General features: G+C 36.2%; 2 protein-coding genes across 10 annotated transcripts in view; both read right to left on the reverse strand.

Annotated features, from left to right (window-relative positions):
- Window positions 1-1539: 1539 nt before the first annotated feature.
- On the reverse strand, window positions 1540-7061 carry LOC135580739 (uncharacterized). Of its 4 annotated transcripts, XM_065106201.1 has the most exons (4): window positions 6835-7060; window positions 5879-6132; window positions 1980-3091; window positions 1540-1866 (listed from the first exon to the last, which is right to left on the reverse strand). In XM_065106201.1, the coding sequence occupies exon 3, from the start codon at window positions 3079-3081 to the stop codon at window positions 1996-1998; it is 1086 nt and encodes a 361-aa protein (XP_064962273.1). In that variant the 5' UTR covers window positions 3082-3091; window positions 5879-6132; window positions 6835-7060; the 3' UTR covers window positions 1540-1866; window positions 1980-1995. The 4 variants fall into 4 exon arrangements, with proteins under 4 accessions (XP_064962273.1, XP_064962274.1, XP_064962272.1 ...); XM_065106202.1 differs by having other exon boundaries at window positions 1540-3091; window positions 5879-6137; window positions 6835-7041; XM_065106200.1 differs by having other exon boundaries at window positions 1672-1866; window positions 5879-7061.
- A 1179-nt stretch (window positions 7062-8240) lies between these two features.
- LOC135611006 (protein CHROMATIN REMODELING 20-like) overlaps window positions 8241-20951 on the reverse strand; it is a 31492-nt gene continuing 18781 nt past the window's right edge. For 5 of the 6 annotated variants that reach the window (XM_065106206.1, XM_065106204.1, XM_065106208.1 and 2 more), the window contains 11 exons: window positions 18220-18361; window positions 16030-16179; window positions 15894-15949; window positions 15491-15797; window positions 15250-15385; window positions 11781-11842; window positions 11124-11356; window positions 9742-9945; window positions 9583-9661; window positions 9226-9482; window positions 8241-8987 (listed from right to left, as the gene is read on the reverse strand). In XM_065106206.1, the coding sequence (XP_064962278.1) occupies window positions 8618-8987; window positions 9226-9482; window positions 9583-9661; window positions 9742-9945; window positions 11124-11356; window positions 11781-11842; window positions 15250-15385; window positions 15491-15797; window positions 15894-15949; window positions 16030-16179; window positions 18220-18361 (1996 nt within the window). In that variant the 3' untranslated portion in view covers window positions 8241-8617. Of the gene's footprint in view, window positions 8988-9225; window positions 9483-9582; window positions 9662-9741; window positions 9946-11123; window positions 11357-11780; window positions 11843-15249; window positions 15386-15490; window positions 15798-15893; window positions 15950-16029; window positions 16180-18219; window positions 18362-20951 lie in introns of those variants that run through there. The other variant, XM_065106210.1, reaches the window with a different exon arrangement.

The following is a 20951-nucleotide window of genomic DNA, read 5'->3' on the forward strand; positions in this document are numbered from 1 at the left end:
CCATGATTCAGTTTCTTTATATGAGTTCTTTGCTCCAAGTAGTCGACGTTAGCCTTGGTTTGGTTGAGTTCCTCCATGCTATGCTGGTTGGAGACCATTGAGACCAGCTTCGAGCTTTGTTAGTCCGGTTCTTATATTGCGTTGTTAGTGACATCGATCTAAGATTTCACTTCCTCTTATCTACTCCAAGAGAGCAGTCTACTTTTGGATCACCATTTTTATTATCGTGCTTCTCATGAGATGGAGCTGCTCCAGCGGTTTATGCATGAGTCTACACCTCGGCCTCTGCTTCGGCTATGTGGGTGGCTGCTCCTTTGGACAATCTTGCTCCAATCACCTTGGTGTTTCTTGATAGCAATTGTGTGAACTTTTTTGGTTTGTGTCAGCTTGGGTACCAAATATCATATTTCCTTTGAAGTTGTGAGGTACTTTTATGATGTCTATCCTCAATGGACGAGCTCTGATATCTCCAACAAAGCAATTCATTAAATAATTGGATTGTAAAGAGAAACTAAGAATTTTGAACAATGAAAAGATAAGATAACCACACTAAATTATTTTACAAATACTTATTATGTATATTCAATCTTGAGAGTTCCAAATTGATCTTTGACATTACCCAAAATCCTTATCTAACTCTTCACCTTAGATTTTAAGAGTATGAGATAGCTACCATTTTGATCGCAGTCGCGCCACTAGCTTGAAAAAAAATCAATTTACGACATGTGAAAATAGAGCTATTTTGGCCTATATTGACTCTCTTCGACTAGTGATTGTTAAGTTAGGTAACCTTGCCGACTCCCTTGGTCTAAAAAATAAGAAAAAAATAAATACTCAATAAATAAATAAAATATAGTCAAATCACACTATAAGAGAAAACACGAGCGATAAATAGTCCATTGAGAAAAGAAAATGAGAGAGAGATAAGAAATGAAGTAAAAAAAATAAAATGAGACGAGTATCGGACGTTGAGCAAGTTAACAAACCACGATGAGAGACAAGAAGTAAAATAAAAGAAAATAGAAAAAGATGAGTATTGGACAATGAGCAATTAAAAGGACGAACGTGACAAAGACAGATGAGAGAGAGATCGGGCTTTTATCTTGTAAAATTTATTGAAAAGAAAAAAAAAACAAAATGGAATTTATCCAACCAAATAGATTGAGCCTCGCCAACCAATAAATACTGTCCTATACATACTAGTCCGAGTGAAATTATAAAAACATGCACATCATTTACAGTCGTAGCGTAAAAAGGGAAGCAAGAAACATAGTTATTATTGTACGTGTGCTAAATGGTGAACTTGGCAAAGGAACCAGGTCACCCAAGGTTCCACTTGAGGAAGGCGATGGATCGAAGCAAAAGCCAAAGTTACATGAATAGTATCCAGGTCAAATGACATATCACAAATGCTGATGTGTTTCAACATAAAAATCTGAGCACAAGTGTTAACTGGTCCAGCAAGATAAACCATCCATGACAAGAGAGCTGAACAAAAATCTGCAAGAAATTTAATAGCTGGATAAAAAAGCATGGAAGGAATCAAACTATGTACATTTTGATTAAAACCACCAAGTCTTTCACATGGAACTCTTAAGATTTCGATAATAAACAACAAACAAGAGAATGCAGGTATCTCAGATCATGCTCCCTCGCAGCCCACAAGGCCTCTTCAGCTTCATGATCCGTATGGATCGATGCAATTACAACAGGGCACATAAATCATATTCAGAATGTCTACATGAACAGAACCATTTCTGACCAGTCATTCTAGTCTTGACATCATTTCTGACCAGCCATTCGAGGCTTGACATCAATCGATTTGAAGCTCCAGAATTTGTGATCCAGTTAATGCAACAGCCTCAACTATCAGATGAGATTTCAGAACAAAGCAGTGTTTGTCAGATGAGATTCCAAAAAGAGAACAATTTATTCAGAATCACCCATGGTTCAGGTATAGCTGGAAAGTCTACAATTACCAGGAAAATAAGCATCTCATGGCTGATCCTCGTCTGGTCTCGTTCTCAGGAACCTCCGACGCCTCCTTGGTACTTGAGCATCATCACCTGTGCTATCTTCATCAACATCTTGCACACCCATGAGGTTCTCACCCCATAGGTTATGGTGTCCCAAACGTCGATGTCTACGCCAAGCTCGAGATGAGCCCCTTGGCTCATCAAGGGACTCGATTGGGCTTCTGACCACATGAAAAAGAAAAAAAGTAGTCCACCATGGTCGAGCACGTTCACCTGATCCATTTCTTTCTCCGTCATGTAACAGACCATCTCCGCTATCAATGACATAGTCTCCTATCACAGTTGCACCAGGCATTGCTGATCTTATAGCACTGAGGGTGTCGTCATACTCCCGTTGATGTTCCATGCGGCGCCAGGCACGCTGTCGTGATGGATCAACATCAGCAGGCCTCGTGGTAGGGTGGATTCTCCTGGCATGTCTGCGAAGCTCCTTATAGTTTCCAGAAAATGAGCATGATTCCCTGGTACAACTCCTCGGTTTCTGGTCCAGATACTGTCTTGCCTCTTTGACAATCGTCCAACCCAACACAGCACCTCGACAAAGGGGACACTTCAGAGAGTTTGATTCGGAGGTCTCAATCCCACCAGATTCCTCCTGTCCTTGCCTTTCTTCACCATGACCTTCCATAGTTGTCTCATGCACTTGATTACTATTATTTTCTTCCAACCTTTCAAATAAGCTGATGGAGATCCCATCAGTATTTTCTACCATATTGTTTTCTTCATTGGTCTCAACCAAGTTTCTTCCCATCACTGGACTTGGTGTGGGAGCACTTCCCGTGTGAGCATTCTCAGGGGCCAACAAACCAGTTTGAGAAGTCTTATTATTATTTGCTACGAGTTTTCTATAGCGGTCTAGACAATTGGAGTGCCTATAACTTGTGTCACAAATGTACGACCTGCAGCCTTTCTCATGAGAGCGGCATATAAGAAGAACAGCATTATGGGGATATTCCATACAAATAGGGCATGAAGTCTCATCCAATTCCTTGTGTAAAACAGTCATATCTGTAAACACTGTAATACTTGCTTTCAGATCTGTCATCCCGTTAACACTGTCATGAGGTTCAAAATGTTTAACATACAAACATCCTTTAATATTAAAAGGAAAAGAACATATTGATTAAAAATTTTAGTGCACACTGGGTTACTATATAATACTGCTAACTGTCTCAGCTGTGATCTGAGATACAAGGTTAAATGACAGTTCCTTGTAGGAGAGCTATGTACTGGAACAAAGGAACAATAGAAACACCCACTACCAATTGTTTGCCAATTTAATAACTTCAGCTTTATGTTTTGTAGACTGATTCCTATACCTCAGCAACAACATTTAATATGGGCTACAGCTTTATAGCAAAACTTAACAAGGTAACAATCACCAGATTATTCAGGTGTATACGATTCATTATCAAAATAGTCTTGGCAGTCTTAACAATTTCTTTTTTTGATAAATTGTTTAAGTCACTATTTAGGACTATTTCTTCACTAGTGGAAACAGAAGCAAGACAACAAAAGCATCTCACTATTTATTACCAACAATCAATATCTGGCATTAGAATCATATTACAAGCCACTTTTTCTGAACATTATTATTTCTCCTACTAGATTGAGAGAAGCAAGACAAAAGCTGCATGATCAGCTATCCTGCAGCAACCAGAAATGTGAGGGTCAACTAATTAATGAACCACAAAAATGCATCAATTCTAAACTTCTGAAGAATTTTATCCATCAAGCGGGTTAGCATTCAGTGTACTCCGTGGTCCGATCCCTCCATAGCTTTTGTTATCACAGTACATCTCCATGAACACTGACCACAATTCTCATGTTGTTCTTCTACCAGCCATATATAAACAGTAAAATGCAGGCATGCACTTGGCTTTGACAAAATTTATATTTGGCATCGGGTGAGATGAGCAATAAACAGTCCCTTCTAAATGTCTCACAATTCACCAAAATGATGATCCAAGTCCTTATCAACCATAATTGATTATAGTGCAACTAAACTATCGTGTCTAACATGGGAATAAGAACATAGAGTAAATCCATAATGTCAACATAGGCACAATGATGAGGTGTAAAAGACAAATACAGGAAACAAAAGCTTTATTCACTGTTGAGCTATTCAAAAACTCAGAAGCCTCTCTTTCCTATTTTTTTCCCTCATTTTTCTCTCCTGTTGAATAGTTCGTATTTAATCAAAATTTATGAGATATTTTAAGTTTAATATTGCAAAAGAGTCAAGCATTATATAGATTTGACATATTGTTATGTCAATGATGCAGAGTTGGCATCATAAACAGTCACATTTAATCCTCATGAAGAGAGTCATTTGATTCATTTAGTTTTTAGCATGTAAGAATTCTAGAGTGAAAAACAATCGAAGAAGCTAATAATAATTTATAGGCCCCGTGCCATACTAAAGAATGAGCCAAGTTTTCTTGACCATTGATGTTGGTCAAACCATCTGAATGGTCTTTTTTGCATCAGACCAATTTGTGCCACCTGGTATGTGGCATCATGCATGGGCATTTAAGTGGGAACTACAAACCACAGATCAAAATTCACAGACTTCTCCAATTAACTTCAACCTGATATCAAATATCATGAAGTGCTACTAAATTTGACTTACCATGGAAAAACTCAAAAAAGCCAAGTTGCTCCATATAATGCTTACCAGATAAGTTATAAAACAAATTCTCTAGTCTTTCCTTGATCTCAATGTCATTAACAAGCACTTTTTAATGTTCATCTTTTATGCATCTATTCCTATCCAAGTGTTTGGTCTTAACTTTTCCCAACTTTAGCAGATAAATGGCTTTTCTTCCATCTTTGATGCTTATCTTGCTATAAGCACTATATAAACATTATACAGTCATACTTATAGCTTTCTTGTCCTTTTTAGAAACTATATATCACCTAAATTTTCACTTTCACAGGTTTGACCATTTTTACAGTACTACTTGTGTGTTTGTTTCTTTTGACTTCATTATAGCAGCATCAATTCTCCCTAAATACAGTACTCCTCCAACTCTCCAAGAACGTTTGCCGCTGCTTTAGTTTAACTAACCATCAAAGGCCACATGACATCATCAACTTGAACATGATCATATTAAAGAAACCTCAAAATTTATAATCATGATGGTTGATAAACAAAAACAGAAATATTCAAACAAGAAAACTAAAATAAGTAGTAGAAAAAATAAAACAAGAAGCACATCAAAAGATAAAAGAATTAGAATGAGACGTTTCTCTAACATTTACAAGAATTAGAATGAGAGGTTTCTCTTACATTTACAAAATTTATAGTTATTCCCTGAATACATAGAAATGCATGGATGCGGACAAGACAATGTTCAACAAAAAATTAATTATCTGATGTTCCATCATTGCATACTTTGTGTTCAAAGGGGAAAGCATTGCTTGTCATTTTACATCCCTCAGAACAAAATCCTAGTCCACCACTTCTAGCATGGTGATACAATTCCAAATCCAAGAAAGAAAATTGATGATTGTTCTTGACATTTATTATCCTTTGCTAGCTGAATTTTGCAATCAGCCTACGTTCAAATATTGGTATTAGCAAAATTAAAGGACATATATATACAAATATCAGATGTCTCATATCAACTGTCAAAGGAATCTAATATAACGTAGCTTGTAAAGAAAAGACCTTCTAAACCAACACTTAAAAGTAGTTGAAATATTTCATAGCAAATATAATATGATAAGGCACACAGCATCAAGATCCTTAAGGGAATCAAGCTTAAACAGAAGAGAAAAGTACACCCTAAAAGTCATCTAAAAGTTCTGTTGGATTACAAAGCATAATCAGGACTTACCAGGAAAGAAGGCTTGGATTTGTCCACAGTGGTCACTCTTGATTACCAAACTTCTTTTTATCTTTCAAGATGGTGGTCCTTATCCCTTGTAGCAAGAGGATTACGGTATAGCAGAATCCGCAAACAATAAGAAACTCTTAGAAAGCATGCAACAAAAAATCCAATGTCTCATATATAGCTCCAGAAATTACAGCTTTCGAACGAACCACTAATAGACTAAGTTATGCTCCACAATTCACGAACAAGTCCTAAGCCTGCACTTAAATTGTGGAACAAGGGCAATTGTCATATTTAACACAACTTAGTATCATTGCCAACCAGAAAATACATAATTATAAGTCGTTGATCAGATGATAAAGGCCCATTGTCAAAGAATCCATAAATTTTCCATAATTTTGGAAACCATAGGTTATGTTTCTTGAGCAAGTGAGCGTAAATCCAAATAACCTGACCGATGGCATGGTTTTTTCAAGAAGGCACTGAAAAGTTCTACGAAAAAAATGTTTTTTTTTTTAACTTTACAGAATCTGCCAGATACAAAAATATTTTCACGTGTTTGGGAAAATCATGAAATAAACCCATTCCATAAGAAATGGGTTCCAATCCCGACGCCTTACCATAACCAGATCCAAAACTGCCCAAAATTCGACTCTTTACCCCCGATCCGAGACATCGCAACCTCATCCATCCCACAGCTCCAATTCCTTCTAAACCCAAAACAAACCCTAACCGATCGGACGCCACCATGATCAATTCCCACGACCCGATCATGATCCAGGTTGCAAGCAGAGAAACGCTTTAAATCCGATCCCGATAAACCGATCGGAGAACGATCAAGAAGAAAGAAAGAATCGTTTTTGTCTCAGGGTAAGGGGAAAAAAGCAAACCAGAAGAGAAGAAATCAAAGAAAATTGCGCAAGAGAAAAAGACAAAGAAAACGAAGGTCTGGATGTTACAGCGGTATTCGAGATGGTCTTGCCAGGAAATCTGCAATCAAATCCAGGACAAATCCCTTCTTTTCCTTACTACAAATTCCTTTTCCTTTTCCGATCGTTCTTTCAGACGCCTCCCTTCTCTTTATCTGGCGACAATAGAGGGGGGTTTTGGCTTTAGTTTTGATTGGTTTCGTCTATCTTTCTTCTACCTCTTCTTTATATCGTAGGCAATGGCGAGAGAGAGAGAGAGAGAGAGAGGAAGAGGGCAATATAAATGGAGATTATTTAAGGCTTAGTGGTTCCCTTATCTTCTTAATTGTCTTTCTTTGTTTTGGTTTCAGTGCATGTCCAAAGTGTTTATAAGCAATAAAGTCTTTTCTTTGAATTTTTAATTTAATATTAAAACTATATATATATATATATATATATATATATATATATATATATAATTCATTGTGTGGCATGCATTGTGTTTTGGTTTTCCATGAAAATAAATTATTTGTTTGGACCAATAAATGAAATGAAAAATCATATATTATGCTTGGAAGGTAGGAAATATTTTTGGATATTTCTCCCTTCCTAAAGAAATTGTTAAATAATAGTGGATAAAAGTGAACAATTCTTATTTTAATTGTGTTAATATATATATATATATATTAATATATATATATATATATATATATATATATATAATGGAATATGTTCCAAAGAATTAAGTACTGGATAATATTAAATTCTAACTTTTTGAGAGAATATTACTAGCTTTGATTTAGTTTAAAATGTTCCAAACATGTTGATTTGACTCAAAACCTCAAAAAAATAATTTTTTTGGATTTACAGTGCTCTAGATGGAATATTAATTGGAAAAAAAAACTTGAAATTAGAATAAAATAGTAAAAGTCGGTATCCTAAATTCATCTATTTTTCCATCTAAACTCATTCCAAATCACATAAAATGGATCCAAAATAAATTTAAGAGGGTCTAGCAATTTTGGATACCCGAAAACATCCAACTCGAGGTCATCGCCAGCCCCTCCAATCCAAGACGAAGTAGCGTGTCATTACAAAACTTGATTCCTTAATTCGACAGTACGTCAGTTCATAACTCATAAGGTGGTAAGCTACCACGACAAGAAAGCATGGTGACTTCGATCGCAGCCAAAATTTGGTGTTTGGACAAAACACTTACTTCGAGTGGAATCTTTCGTGACGGCTCGCGTTTCCGAGGAGTTGCGGCCGTCAACCTGAAAGGAAGGCGAACGAGAAGCCTCGTGTATTGCGTGCAGGTTTCAAAGGAGCATCCAAGCCAACCTTGCAATCCAAAAAATACCATGACAGAAAACTTCAATTGACTTGCAGAGGAAAAGTGTGATGGGTTATTAGATATATAACAAAGTTTGATACGGCTCAACAACCAAAGACCTGTATTGGATGGGAAAGCATGCTCAAATTTGGCCATCATTGCCATGCAAACTATTTGACAAGTAGTTGATCCAAACTAACTTACAAACAACTATGGAATGTTGAGACCTTTCTAATCTGATCGGATCCATAGTTGGGAAGTCTTTAATCGTGAAGAATCAAAATAGAGAATAGTAGGCATCAGACCTCGGCCAACTGACCTAGACAAGAAACCCCTTCGTCCTATACATGAACCATGTTACACAACAACATCGAAAAGAAGGTTGATGTTCATCTAATAATGTTTTGCGTGTCCTCTGATATTCCACCTCTATATGCAGTGCTGAATTTACAAAATGAACAGGTCAGAAAGAACACACGTATGAATGGTCAATGATGTTTGTCATCTGGATCTCCCGTCTCGATTGAGGTTCTCCCAGCTGATCTCTTGCGAGCATTCTCCACAGACCGTGCTGAATCCGGGCTTGATGCCCTGGCTTCTCAAAGTTAGCAAGTGGGCTAGGTTGGTGCATTTCCTCTGCTTGACAGGGCGGCTCCTTGAACTGCCCTTGGTTTGTTGGGAAACAATGATTTCTGGCGGCGTATTACTGTTAGCAACTCGATCACCGCCATCAAGTGTGGTTCTGTGAACTTCCTCCCACTCCAACGATCTCCGATAAGTTTGCCAGGCCATGTCTTGTTCCTCTTTGGATAATCTCTCTGCCTCATTCTCCTGTAAAAGGGTTTCGTGTTCGTGGTAATTCGCAATCCAGCTGTCAGCACAAAAATCAAATCAGATTCCTGTCATCAAAAAGATTTTATGAAGATCTAGAACTGTGTATTGGGATTGATAAAATTGTATTTAATTCAAACTTCCTTGAAATTATAGGTGTTTCAAGGATAGTCATGTCGATCTGGAACACAATTCGAACATGCATGTGGGGAAGCTGAAAAAAAGGATAATAAGAACAATTTAACCGTTTAGTTAGAAAACATGAGAAAAGCATCTACCGAGGATAATGTCTTCTAAGTAAGTTTTCCATGAGCTTGTCAGCGGTGTTAAAAGGCAGGCATTCGTGATTCCCCAAACAGCCAACCTCATTGGTTTCATCATGACTAGATGTCATTGGATTTCTATGGTCCTGCTCAAGCATGTCTGCATTTTCATCATCACCAAAGTCAAAGAGGTGCAGTATCTCCTCCTTGGACATTGTTCTATGTATTTGTTGTCTGTCCACCACCCTTGCTGCAAGTCCTTCCTTAGTAACCTGTTGATGGTCTAACTGCTTCAGTCATCATATGTAAACCTTTTGAACTTTCTCCAGGTACAAAAAGAAAAAACCTTAACATCTATAAATCCAAATTTACCTGCCGCTTATATATCTTTTCTTCCATGGTTCCATGTGCCATCAAGCGGTAAGCATAGACAGGTTTGGTTTGCCCATACCTGCAAGAAGTGACATAAAAGATAACAAAACCAATGACACTATTAAGAAGAGGCATTGGAATTATTAGTTGTAGTCATGCCTCCAAACCCGATATATTGCCTGCAGGTCATAGGTTGGATTCCATGAACCATCAACAACAATAACACGATTAGCAGCATAAAGGTTAATGCCCAGTGACCCAGCACGTGTAGATATCAAGGTGCATTTCACTCGCTTATTTGTGGGTTCGTTAAATCTCTCTACCAGCTTCTGCCTTTCAGAACTCTGTGTACTACCATCCAGCCTGTACATAAGTAATCTAACTTTAGAACAAGTATAGAATGGTTCTGGAATTTGTATTAAAAGGGGCTTGATCATCCACAACCAAAGAACAGAATTCTTATAGAAGTAACACAACATGATTAACCATGGCACATCTTAAAAGCAATGAACTCATTAAGGAAATCTGGGTTCTCAAGATTTCTTCCCTAACACATAGTTCATAGTTGTTTATATGTTTTGCATGTCTAAGACATAAGGCTTTCTGGTTTTAAAACTGCCTAATTGGACAAACTAGAATCCATTTATTAACTGACAAAGACAGACCTTTTCTACTCTCATTTGGTATAGCATCTAGACTTTCATATGAATTATTGAATGCCATACAGAATGCCTCTACAGTAGGATCCAAATATGAAGCTGTTCGCTTTTACAGACTTTGGTTTGTGCCTAAAGAAAATTCTTTGCCTCTTATAGAATTATGATAATATTGCAAAGTAGGGGATGTTCGTTGAAATTGTATAAATAATTGATGGAATTAAGAAATCTCAAGGGAGAAAAGATACAAGTTCTTCGTCCATTTTGCCAGTTGGTGCCAAATCAAGCAAACTCAAATCTCATGGGATCCCTAAAAAAGAATGTAAGTTCTTTGCCTATTTTTCCAGTTGGTGCCAAATCAAGCAAACTTCATCTGAACATTTTATGAGTTTGAACGTTTATTACCAAAATTTAAGATTATCTTATCAAAAGCTTGCCAAATGAAACCAAAGGATATGCACAATAAGGCTAATTTATGTCAAGAAGATGTTTCAGAAGTCAGAAAGAAAGAAACTGAGACTCAAAAGTAGAACATCAGAGCCACGGATGGATATCACCTGCCTAAGGGAGCACTAATATTAATGGGATTATTGCATTTTTCATGCTACATATAGATAATAACAAGAAGCCATAAGGTCCCAATTGGATACGGATACATGGATTGATTTTCATGCTACATGAATTTTAAGAAAGACACCTCAATAGCTTGACGAACATAAAGGACCATGGAGAAGAATGGCAAAGAAATAATAATGGTAAGAAGAATATAAGATGAAACTATTGGGTTACAGCATTTATCTACCTCTCTTCATTGAAATGCTATCATTTGATAAAAAGAACTTCTAAATTCCAAATACGGAATCCAATAAATAACTTATAACATACCTATACCAATCCTTGCCTTGCTTCCAGAACTTGCCTTCACTTTCTTTGCGTGGCAGTTTTGACAGAAACATCTCTATTAAATCTAGTGTTGTCAAGCTTTGGCTGAAAACTAATACCTTGTCACCTACTTCAGAACTCATGGTGAGGATATCAAGTAGCAAAACCATTTTACCACTGTAATCAACTTCTTGGTAAATCTTTTCACCAAGAAGATCTGTCCACCAATCAGTTTCCTGCAAGCAGTAAACTCTTTGAGCAATACATTAAACGTGCAAAATGATGCATATGAAAGATTCAAACCTTATTTATCTAATAAAATGCATCTCCACATCCCCTTCATGATGTAAAGTTAAATTCAAATTTTACAATTAACAACTTAATGTTTCTGACTTTCATCACTCTCAAAAGCATATATTTTCAAAAAGAAAAGAAAGAAAAAGAACTGCAATTTGAAAGGCAAGATCAATAACTGAAAAGAACAAGAAGATATGTTTTACTTGTAAACGAGAGAACATATGAAAATTTTTCTCAGTCAACAGTAAATTATTATCAAAACATTTTTAAAATTAGCAATCTATTATAGAATGCTTTGTGAAAATTATAAAATAAGATCCATCGGTTGACTTCCACAGGAGGTGGATTAAAATTCAACTGTACCTGATGGTAAAAGACTCCATCATTTCTCTTGTAAAATATATCATCCTTTGCCTTTTGTTTCTCTGTCCATATAACAGATGCTTCAGCTCTCATTAGAACTACTTAAACTATAAGGTTTACATAGAGCATAAAAATGTATTAAACACAGAAATTTAAACTGACAGACATGCACAGCGAAGAAAGAAGCATAGAAAACATCATCTCATACAAGGAAACAGTGGGTCCATGTATTGCTCCAATCACCATCCTATCTATATTGTATTCCTAAATGTAACATCTTATAACTAAAAGAGATGATGCAAAATAAGTTAAATGCAGACACCCATATCATACAAAATAAGACAGCATGAAAATGATGACCATGAGAAGCTGTATTTACAACTATGAAGGGCCAGATTGCCAACCATTGAGGAAGTTTCCTGTTTACACAACTACCTAATCTACACCATGCCATACTTCAGCTTCTATTCAAATCCATCGACACGGCTAGACAGATCTACATACTAAATTTTCAATAACTATTTTTAGTTCCTTTTATCCTGTCTGAATCTGGGGTCAATAATGGTTTAGCCAAAGAAAATGGACAAAAGAAAACCTCTGAACATTGGATATTGCTAAAAAATTATGTAGTTCATGACTGACGACAAGAAGTAATGGAAGTTCAAGAATGGTATTTTTAGCACAAACTTTATCCCGAATTTATACAAATCTAGAGCTTATTCCTTTTTCTGTATGAACCTAACAAATGCTTTACTAGCGGCACATGCAGCACCCAAGTAAGATCATGATCTACGTACAGGGGGGTGTAAACAACCTGAACTCCAGCAAACAGCCCGAATTCACATTTGGCTCAACCAAACAAGGGTTCAGCCTTGGCTTTTCTGAACATGAGCTGCCCAAGCTCGGCTTGGTACGATGAGCATGCAAAGCTCAAGCACTCAGGACTTCGAGCCATGGTGGAAACCGAAACCAGAGCACAGATTCACAAAACAGTCCAGAAAATTGTTCCGAAATCCAAAAGGCCAATAATCACAAACAATAATGCATAAATCAATCACAATGAGAAAAGCTAAGGGAAAAATAATAGAGATCAGGAAAAGGGAAGAGATCTTGGAGGAGCCAAAACCATAGCTCCGCTGTTAATCTTATCTGCTACATGACCTTCAGCACCTTAAGATTGAAGACCTTGCACCCCTCATCTATGAAGTTCGAACTAGGATGGAGAGAGAGAGATTGCAAGAAGAGGAATGTGCAGAAGAGAGTTATGGAAGAGAATGAGGCCACTATAACAGGGAGAATGGTCTGAATGCCAGAATAAGGGTTTCAAAACCCTATATTGTATATCTATTAGGAAGCATCATGTATGATATCACAGACTTTGGGTGTAGATAAACAAGTGTGCAAACATAAATATACACAAACTTGAGCTGGCCCTTGTTTGAGATCTCAATAAGGTTTCAAACATGATTTGGTTGCAAATGGGTCAAGCTGCTTATGAATGAACCAAATGGAGCCCAAGTTGTTTGTGAACAGCTAGCTTTGCTAACAACCTTATCTGCAACTCCTCCACTCCCAAACACAAGGGAAATTGGACAATGGACTCAATTCCATACAAAATATACTAGAATTGGTAGAATTAATGCTGCCACTAAAAGATGATCGGCAATATCAACAATGATTGTTTAACTATCCAAATCATAACTGAAGAGGATTTAAAAAGGCAACAAAATTAACATAAAAAGGAAAAAATCATCTCATGATTGTGTGTGAGAAAGAGAGAACAAAAGCTTAAATACTCATACTTGGATGTCATATTATCTTTCATGCAACAAAGTTAGCTTAGAGTAATAGCTTTATCCTATAGTTGGTTGTTTAAAAGGAATGCTCTCCACCTCTAATTGGAAAAAGCTCCAACAGAAGGGTCATATCAAACCCAATGAATCTCTAAGTATCAAAGATAATTGGGCAGCTTCATGAGTTTTATGGTTAATGAAGAGAGTTGAAGAGGTTAAGGAGACTAAATACTCATGTTTCAACTAATCTTAGATGGAATGGGGGAAAGAAAGAAGTCACCAGTGGAGAGGACTCCGCCAAACAAGAGCAAACAAAACAAGAAGCACCATCTTTTCCACTCCATGAAGAGAATCTTAAAGAATGAATTCTGTTCTTAACGGCCAACCACATAATAAGTCCCATCCTTGAGATGACTAGGACATCCCAAATTGGTTCTGTTGTGACAAATGAACCAACTAGTAGCAATAAAGTGTTAGATGAAAATTTATAGAATAAAGCATCATAATGAAATCCAAAAAGATGACCAACACTTGATAAAACTGACTGATACTTTTGTCTTAATTTCACTCATAAATGAATGCGTCAAGAGAACCGGGGAAAACGAAAAAGAATAAATGGAGCCAGTACCAGTGGTACTATACCACCTCTAAGCATGAATTTAAATACTTGTCTATATTAATTGTACAGATCAAAATGTACCAGTTGAATGCAGGAACAGTATGCAGAATAACAAACCATATCATATCAACACTCATTTTCTGTTTATATTATTACTTAAAGGTATCAAGAATTTCCATTTCATGATATGAAGGCATTGATACATGTTTAGCACTGGTCAACACACCCTTGCAACAGCCTATGGAGAAATATGTCAGCAACTATGATGTGTCAGCAGCATGTGCTGGTATCTTTTTGACAGTATGTTTCGGCGCACTCCTGCACTAGCCACCTGCACAACAATTTCTGAGTGGTATACTGTGATGTACTGACATATCATACCAGTCTGCAAATGAACCAATATACTACATGAAACAGTATTTATTTTTGTCTCTAAGACATAGAACTATGAAAACAACCTCATAAACTAAGGCCACTGTTAATACTTAAAATTCTCACTCTTAAATAATATAGACCACTAATGTTTTGTTTCTATTTTCTTGTTTATAGAAAATTGGTATTCATCAGTTTTTGGTTGGTACAAGACGTGACTATTAGATTATAGCTTCTCTTTGAATTTTGTTCCCTCATTAGAATTGTTAGCCACTACAGAATGCAATCCATTAATAAAAATTTCATATGCAAAAAGTATGTACTTCTTTTTAAAGGATTCCATAAGCACTTTGGAAAACAAAAAATAAATTTAAGGTTAGCAATCAAGAATGTTCCAAGCATTTACTTTATAAACAGTAAATCACAAACAATAACTAACGTTAAATGCAGCATAAATTTGCAATATTATGGTGCTTTAAATTTAAAGAGATAGTTATCACTGATGAAACATGGTTTGAGCCTTCAATTCAAACATAGCCACATCAGCCAACTTAATCACACTACTGAACAGACAATAAACAATATATCTATAACATACTTCAAAGTCATAAGTAAACAAAAATGAATTTAAATGTCAAAAAATGGAAACATGAAATTCTACATATATATATGATGGACTAAATACCTCCATTTGAGAAGTCATTTTCCATATTATCATCACTTGAGCCATCTTCCACCAAGAAGTTCTCAACAGCATCTTCTTGCCGTAAGTAATCCCTGTGTTCTTTAGCCACTTGCAAAAGACCAGGATGGTTCCATACCTACAAGCAAAACAAGAATCACTTAGTAGTAAGAATCAAGAACAATGGACATTGATGGATAAGCTGATCAATGTCTTAAAAGTCTTATTGCAAGATTGATTATACCTGAGCCAATGCTTGATAGTTAGCAAAGAAACACCGTGGTCTAATTGTTCTTTCAGAAGAAATTTTATCTCCCGTAAAACCGTGTACATCTAAGAACTTTCTATACAATTTTCTTTGCAAAGGAGAAAGTTTAACGGTAATAACAAAAACTGTTTTAGGAGGGAGATCCTTCTTCACAACATTCATGTCCATTCGCTGGACAAATCCTTTTAGTTGTTCATACAGAATGTGTGATCTTTGATTCATAATTCTCACATCATCAATGGTAGAATTAGTGTGCTGACCATTTTCTATTGGATTCTGGAACCTGCACCGAGACAAAGTTAGAACGAAGATCCTTCCCTGCTACTGAATATCTGATAACAATCAGAAATAAAACAAAGCATAGCAGAAAAAGTTTTACCGATTACGGAATTCATGACTGCTCCCAAGATATCCTTCCCTTACAAAATCAACCATCTGTTCAGAAATAATGTCACTAATGTGGTTAATGTAATAAAATTATCCCTGCTTTACAACGAGAAAGATAAGCTACTTACACAATAATATTCCATCAAATTGTTCTGCAAAGGTGATCCTGTCAAGGCAATTCTTCTTTGTGTCTTTACTTGTTTTAATGCTTGTGTTATATCAGCCCTTGTATTTTTAATCATGTGGGCCTCATCACAGACTAGAATGTCAGGCACATACTGAAAAAGAATTAGACAATGGTCATCATTACTACCAAAAAGATTGGATAAAATATAACAAAATACAAGCATAGTATTATAATGATCCACAAAAAGAGTACCATACTGCAATATCATTTAATTTCTCAACATGTTAACCAATATCTTTCACATATGCAAAAAGCCTTTATCAAAAGATGAAGATGAAGTAGAAAATAGTTGGTTAGGAGAATGTAAACTTAATATTTATCAGCACTTTGAGGCATAGAAATAGTAGTTTAAAAAAGAGCATGCCACAAACTCTTTGTACAAAGCATAGAAAAGATATTGAAACATTAGGAGTTTGGCATGATTTGTAAAACGCATGTATCATAAAACCATTGTGAACTAGCTCTCAGCACCTTCTAAATGGTTCCTTCACTTCTTTCCTATAGTCAGTACAGTTTTGTGTTTAGCATTCAGCATGATAAATGATTTTCATGTGTTCTTAAAGCCTGTTCTTCGTCCCCCATGGCAACAAGGGACCTGACTTCATAATATTGTGATAAGAGAAGGAAATTTGGATTGGGCATCTAGCACAGGGACAAACAAGAACAATAGTGCGACCTCAAATTTTGCATTCAAAGGAAACATTATCCATCAGACCAATTAAAAATTGTTATATGATACCAGATATTTTTCGAGTATGGACCCAGCGACCCTAAACCTGCAACAGACGGAAGGCAACATACTAATCGGATATATGTGTCACACAAATTTAGAGAAATTAATCCAAAGAAAATGTGTTCCTTTTTTGTTCAGCAAAACAAAGGATCAAAAATAGCTTAATTTAGATAACAGTTAGATGAAAATTAACACTTTATACAGGATTCTTTTCAGCTAGCATTTAGCATTCCTTGTTTTTTAGCTTATTGATAACAAAGTTGGCAAATATAATAAGATGCACCCAATACAGCATTTCTCTGTAGCACGAGGACCAAATTTATATGTGGCATTTCTCAGTACTTGCACCCCATATATCATCCCTCTATAGACATGGACCAAAATAATGCAGCCTATACAGCATAATTGTACGGACTTAGTGATGCCACATAAACTAATAAGTGGTATACTGAGGGCGAGCCTGGTTTTTATTCAGGCTCATGGTAAGGACAAAATAGCAATTTTAGCTTAGTCCCAGATTTCAAGGCTTTGCATGATTTATATACACCAGTTCAGTGGGACACCAAGGGAAAGAAGTGGGAAGGTATGCTAGTGCTACACAGATGAAATATAATAACTCACTTATTTTTTAGATCTGATACACTGAGGGTGGGATTGGTTGCTCATCTGGTTTTGCATGATATTTTGCACCAGTGAATAACATAGTAAATTACCAAGTGAAGTGGGGACAAATAAGGAACAAGATACAGGAAAGAGTGCTTTATATATACTAGATGAAATTTAAAGAGAGAATTGAGAGGCTAGAGGGAAAAGTAAATTGTAAAATAAATGGAAAAGAGTGATTTGACAGGTCCTCAAATAGTGGAAGAGAGAATAAGAAAAAGTGATATAACCATTGACTATTAAGATTATTTTTGTTAAATCTTATCTCTTTAGAGTCTGTGTCAAGCCACCATTTGTTATCAGCATCCCACCCCCATTTTATATCTCTGCAAGATCAATTTTGCATAGGTCAACTAACATGGAAGATAAAAAATATGAGCTCAACAACACGACAGTCGGGGAGGTTAGTAGCAGATTTGACATATTCTGCCAAATTTTGTTAGTCATCTAAGGTGACAATTTGATTATTAATTAAAGGCAAGAAGAAAGCATCTGAAAATTGGACTTCTATACAATACAAGAACCCTTTTCTACAGAACTAGAATTAAAAAGCATATGGACCAGTTTCAATAAACAAAATTGCAGCTTGTTGGAGATCATGTTAACCAAGTCAGACCATATTTGTTATAAAAATAAAAAGTACTCTAATTTAAAAATTTTATATAGTATTAAAAAGTAACACAAGGATGAAGAGAACTGTAAGAAGTAATAAATGTTCAAAGTCCAATGACTTACATGTAAGGCATGACAAATTTCACTGGCTGTACTCCTATCCTTCACATGCCTTCCAAGGGACAAGTTCCGGAAAGCAGCATACCCTATTAGAAAAATTCCACCCTTGACTCTCCATTTTGAAAGTAAATCTGCTCTTCTTTCCCTAACCCAGAAGACACCAAAACTCAACTACAAGAAACAAGATATAAAAGAATCCACAAACTGCAACAGATATGACTTATTTAAGGGTGTATATACATATCATATATGCATCGAAAAAATGAGACATCAAGAGATCCACAATCTCTAACAACATAAAATAATTGAGGTCAAACATATGAATAAGAAACATGTATATTTATACACGTGCACGAGTCTAAATATAATAGCAAGTCTCCTGTAAGGTCGACCTTATATCAATTAAGTTTGTACAAACCTCATATATGCAAGATGAAAGACAAGATTTAAATTATTTGTATACAGGATATGAAAACAAAGAATCAAATCACTGTAACTTATCTACATCCTTTTAAAGTGTCTCTAATTCGAGAGTGGTTCTTATTGAGGTCTGTGCTCCCATCTAACCAGTCCAGAAATAAGCAATGTAAAATATATCATTGAGTTTTTTTTCCACCACTTGACAAATAAACAAATTTGTAGGATGAGGTATTGAACCCTCAATCTAAGGTGGGTGAATCAGGTATATCACCATCAGACTGGTCCCCTCATCCTACAAATTTCCCTGGAAATGCTAGCTAATTTAATTGGTGAAGTCCTTGATAGTTTATAACAGTTATTTAAACAGGCAGACCAGGCAGCGCGCTTCAATGAGGCGCCGCCTGGGCGCTCGCCCAAACCTAGGCGTTGGGAGCTTCGAGCGAGCGCCCGATTCAATTAAGGGAACCAAACCAGTTTAAGTCTGGTTTAGTTCGTAGTTTCTTACCTAAAAAGTCACGCTTCACGCCCACGCAACCTCGAGGAACCCTAGCGCTGCTTCTACCCCCACCACCGACGCTTTCTGCCACTGCCTCCGCCACAGACGCAACAGACCGAGCCTTCCTCTGTTGTCGACGGACGAGTCCAACGGCCCTCATAGCTTCCTTCTGTTGTCGCTTCCTTCCACTGTCGAGGGAGAGGACCGCAAGTTCACCACCGATGGACGCCCTCTAGAGCTTCCGTTTCACTACTGTCCACAGTTTCCGCCGTTGCCATTGTTGCTGTCTGTAGCTTTCACCGCCGTCACTGCTACTGTCCGTAGCTTCCCTTGCTGCCGCTATTGCTGTCCACAGCTTCCACCGTTGTCGCTGCTATCGTTCGCGGTACTGCCGCAACTATCTTAAACAAATCCTCCGCCACTGTTGCTATCTCCCTCTATTACTATTAAAAAAAATTTCTCCCCCTCTAACTTTAAGTAATATACTATTAACAGTATATTTTTAATTTAATATCATATTTTTCTATTTAAATAATTATATTTTCAATTATATTTTTATATTTTTATATTTTAATATTTCAGAGAATTTTTTTTTTCTCCCCCTCTAACTTAAGTAATATACTGTTAACAGTATATTTTTAATTTAATATCAATTTTTTTATTTAAATAATTATATTTTTAAATATATTATTTTTTATATTTTAATATTTCATAGCATCTCACTTCGCTCGGGCGAGCACATAGCGCATAGCGCTTTTTAAATCACTGGTTTATAACAATATCTTGCTCTCAAACCCAGCCTTCACCACTTACCCTTTGCAAAAAAAAAAAATTAATGCAATTGAAATCACATTTTTTTTTTCCTTTTTCTAAAACTTTTTTAATGTTAAACTCCCATCTTGATATCACAAAGTCATGAAAGAAGAAGAGGAATAAACATCATCTGTGGGTATAACTTGTCAAGTGACATTGTTCTTAACAGAAAGGTAATGTCCATGTTACACAAACATAACACTTCCCTAAAGAAAATAAAATTGAAGAAGAATGAACACCACTTACAAGTCAATAAAAGAATTCTAAGAAATAATAAAAACCTCACAAAGGTATTCATTTGCACATGCACATACATTCATAAGAAAGGGTGCACACAGAAAGATTGTCAAAGCACTTGAGATATGATACAAACAAATATTTAGAATCACATGAAGAAAATATAACTGAAGAAGAAGAAAAACCACAAGTTCCTAAAGAAGTTCCTAAAGTTAATCGTAAGCAACAGACACCCAATTTGCCCTCAGGCATTCATGCACACACATAATTGGGCGGGAGCAAACAAATATAAGATCGCCAAAACACTTGATGCAGCAAACCACAAATATTTAAAACATAAATTGCTCCACCACTCGTGTTTTTATTAATACTCCTTTAGAAATATAATGTAATTTATTATATAATTACTAATCTTGCTATTGAATAATTGGGCAGCCAAACAATCTAACTAAATTCTTAATAAAAAATCTATAGCAAGCATTTTAGTTGCATCCAAAACCAAATAAATTCAGATAAAACCATGGTTCGTCTTACAGGTCCGTACCGACCAGCTATCGATGTGATATGTATCAAGCCGTACCGAGCATACTAACACATGGTACATAAAAACATACCAACACATGATACATGGGAGTATACCGATGTACCACCCATATTGAGCGATACATTGTGGTACGACGAACCTTGGATAAAACAAATTGTTGTGGCAGGCTTTAGAAGCGTGTCGAACTCAAGTTGATAAATGATCAATTCATAGTCGGACTAGGCC

Source organism: Musa acuminata, chromosome BXJ2-4, assembly GCF_036884655.1.
Source record: "Musa acuminata AAA Group cultivar baxijiao chromosome BXJ2-4, Cavendish_Baxijiao_AAA, whole genome shotgun sequence".
Taxonomy (NCBI): Eukaryota; Viridiplantae; Streptophyta; class Magnoliopsida; order Zingiberales; family Musaceae; genus Musa; species Musa acuminata.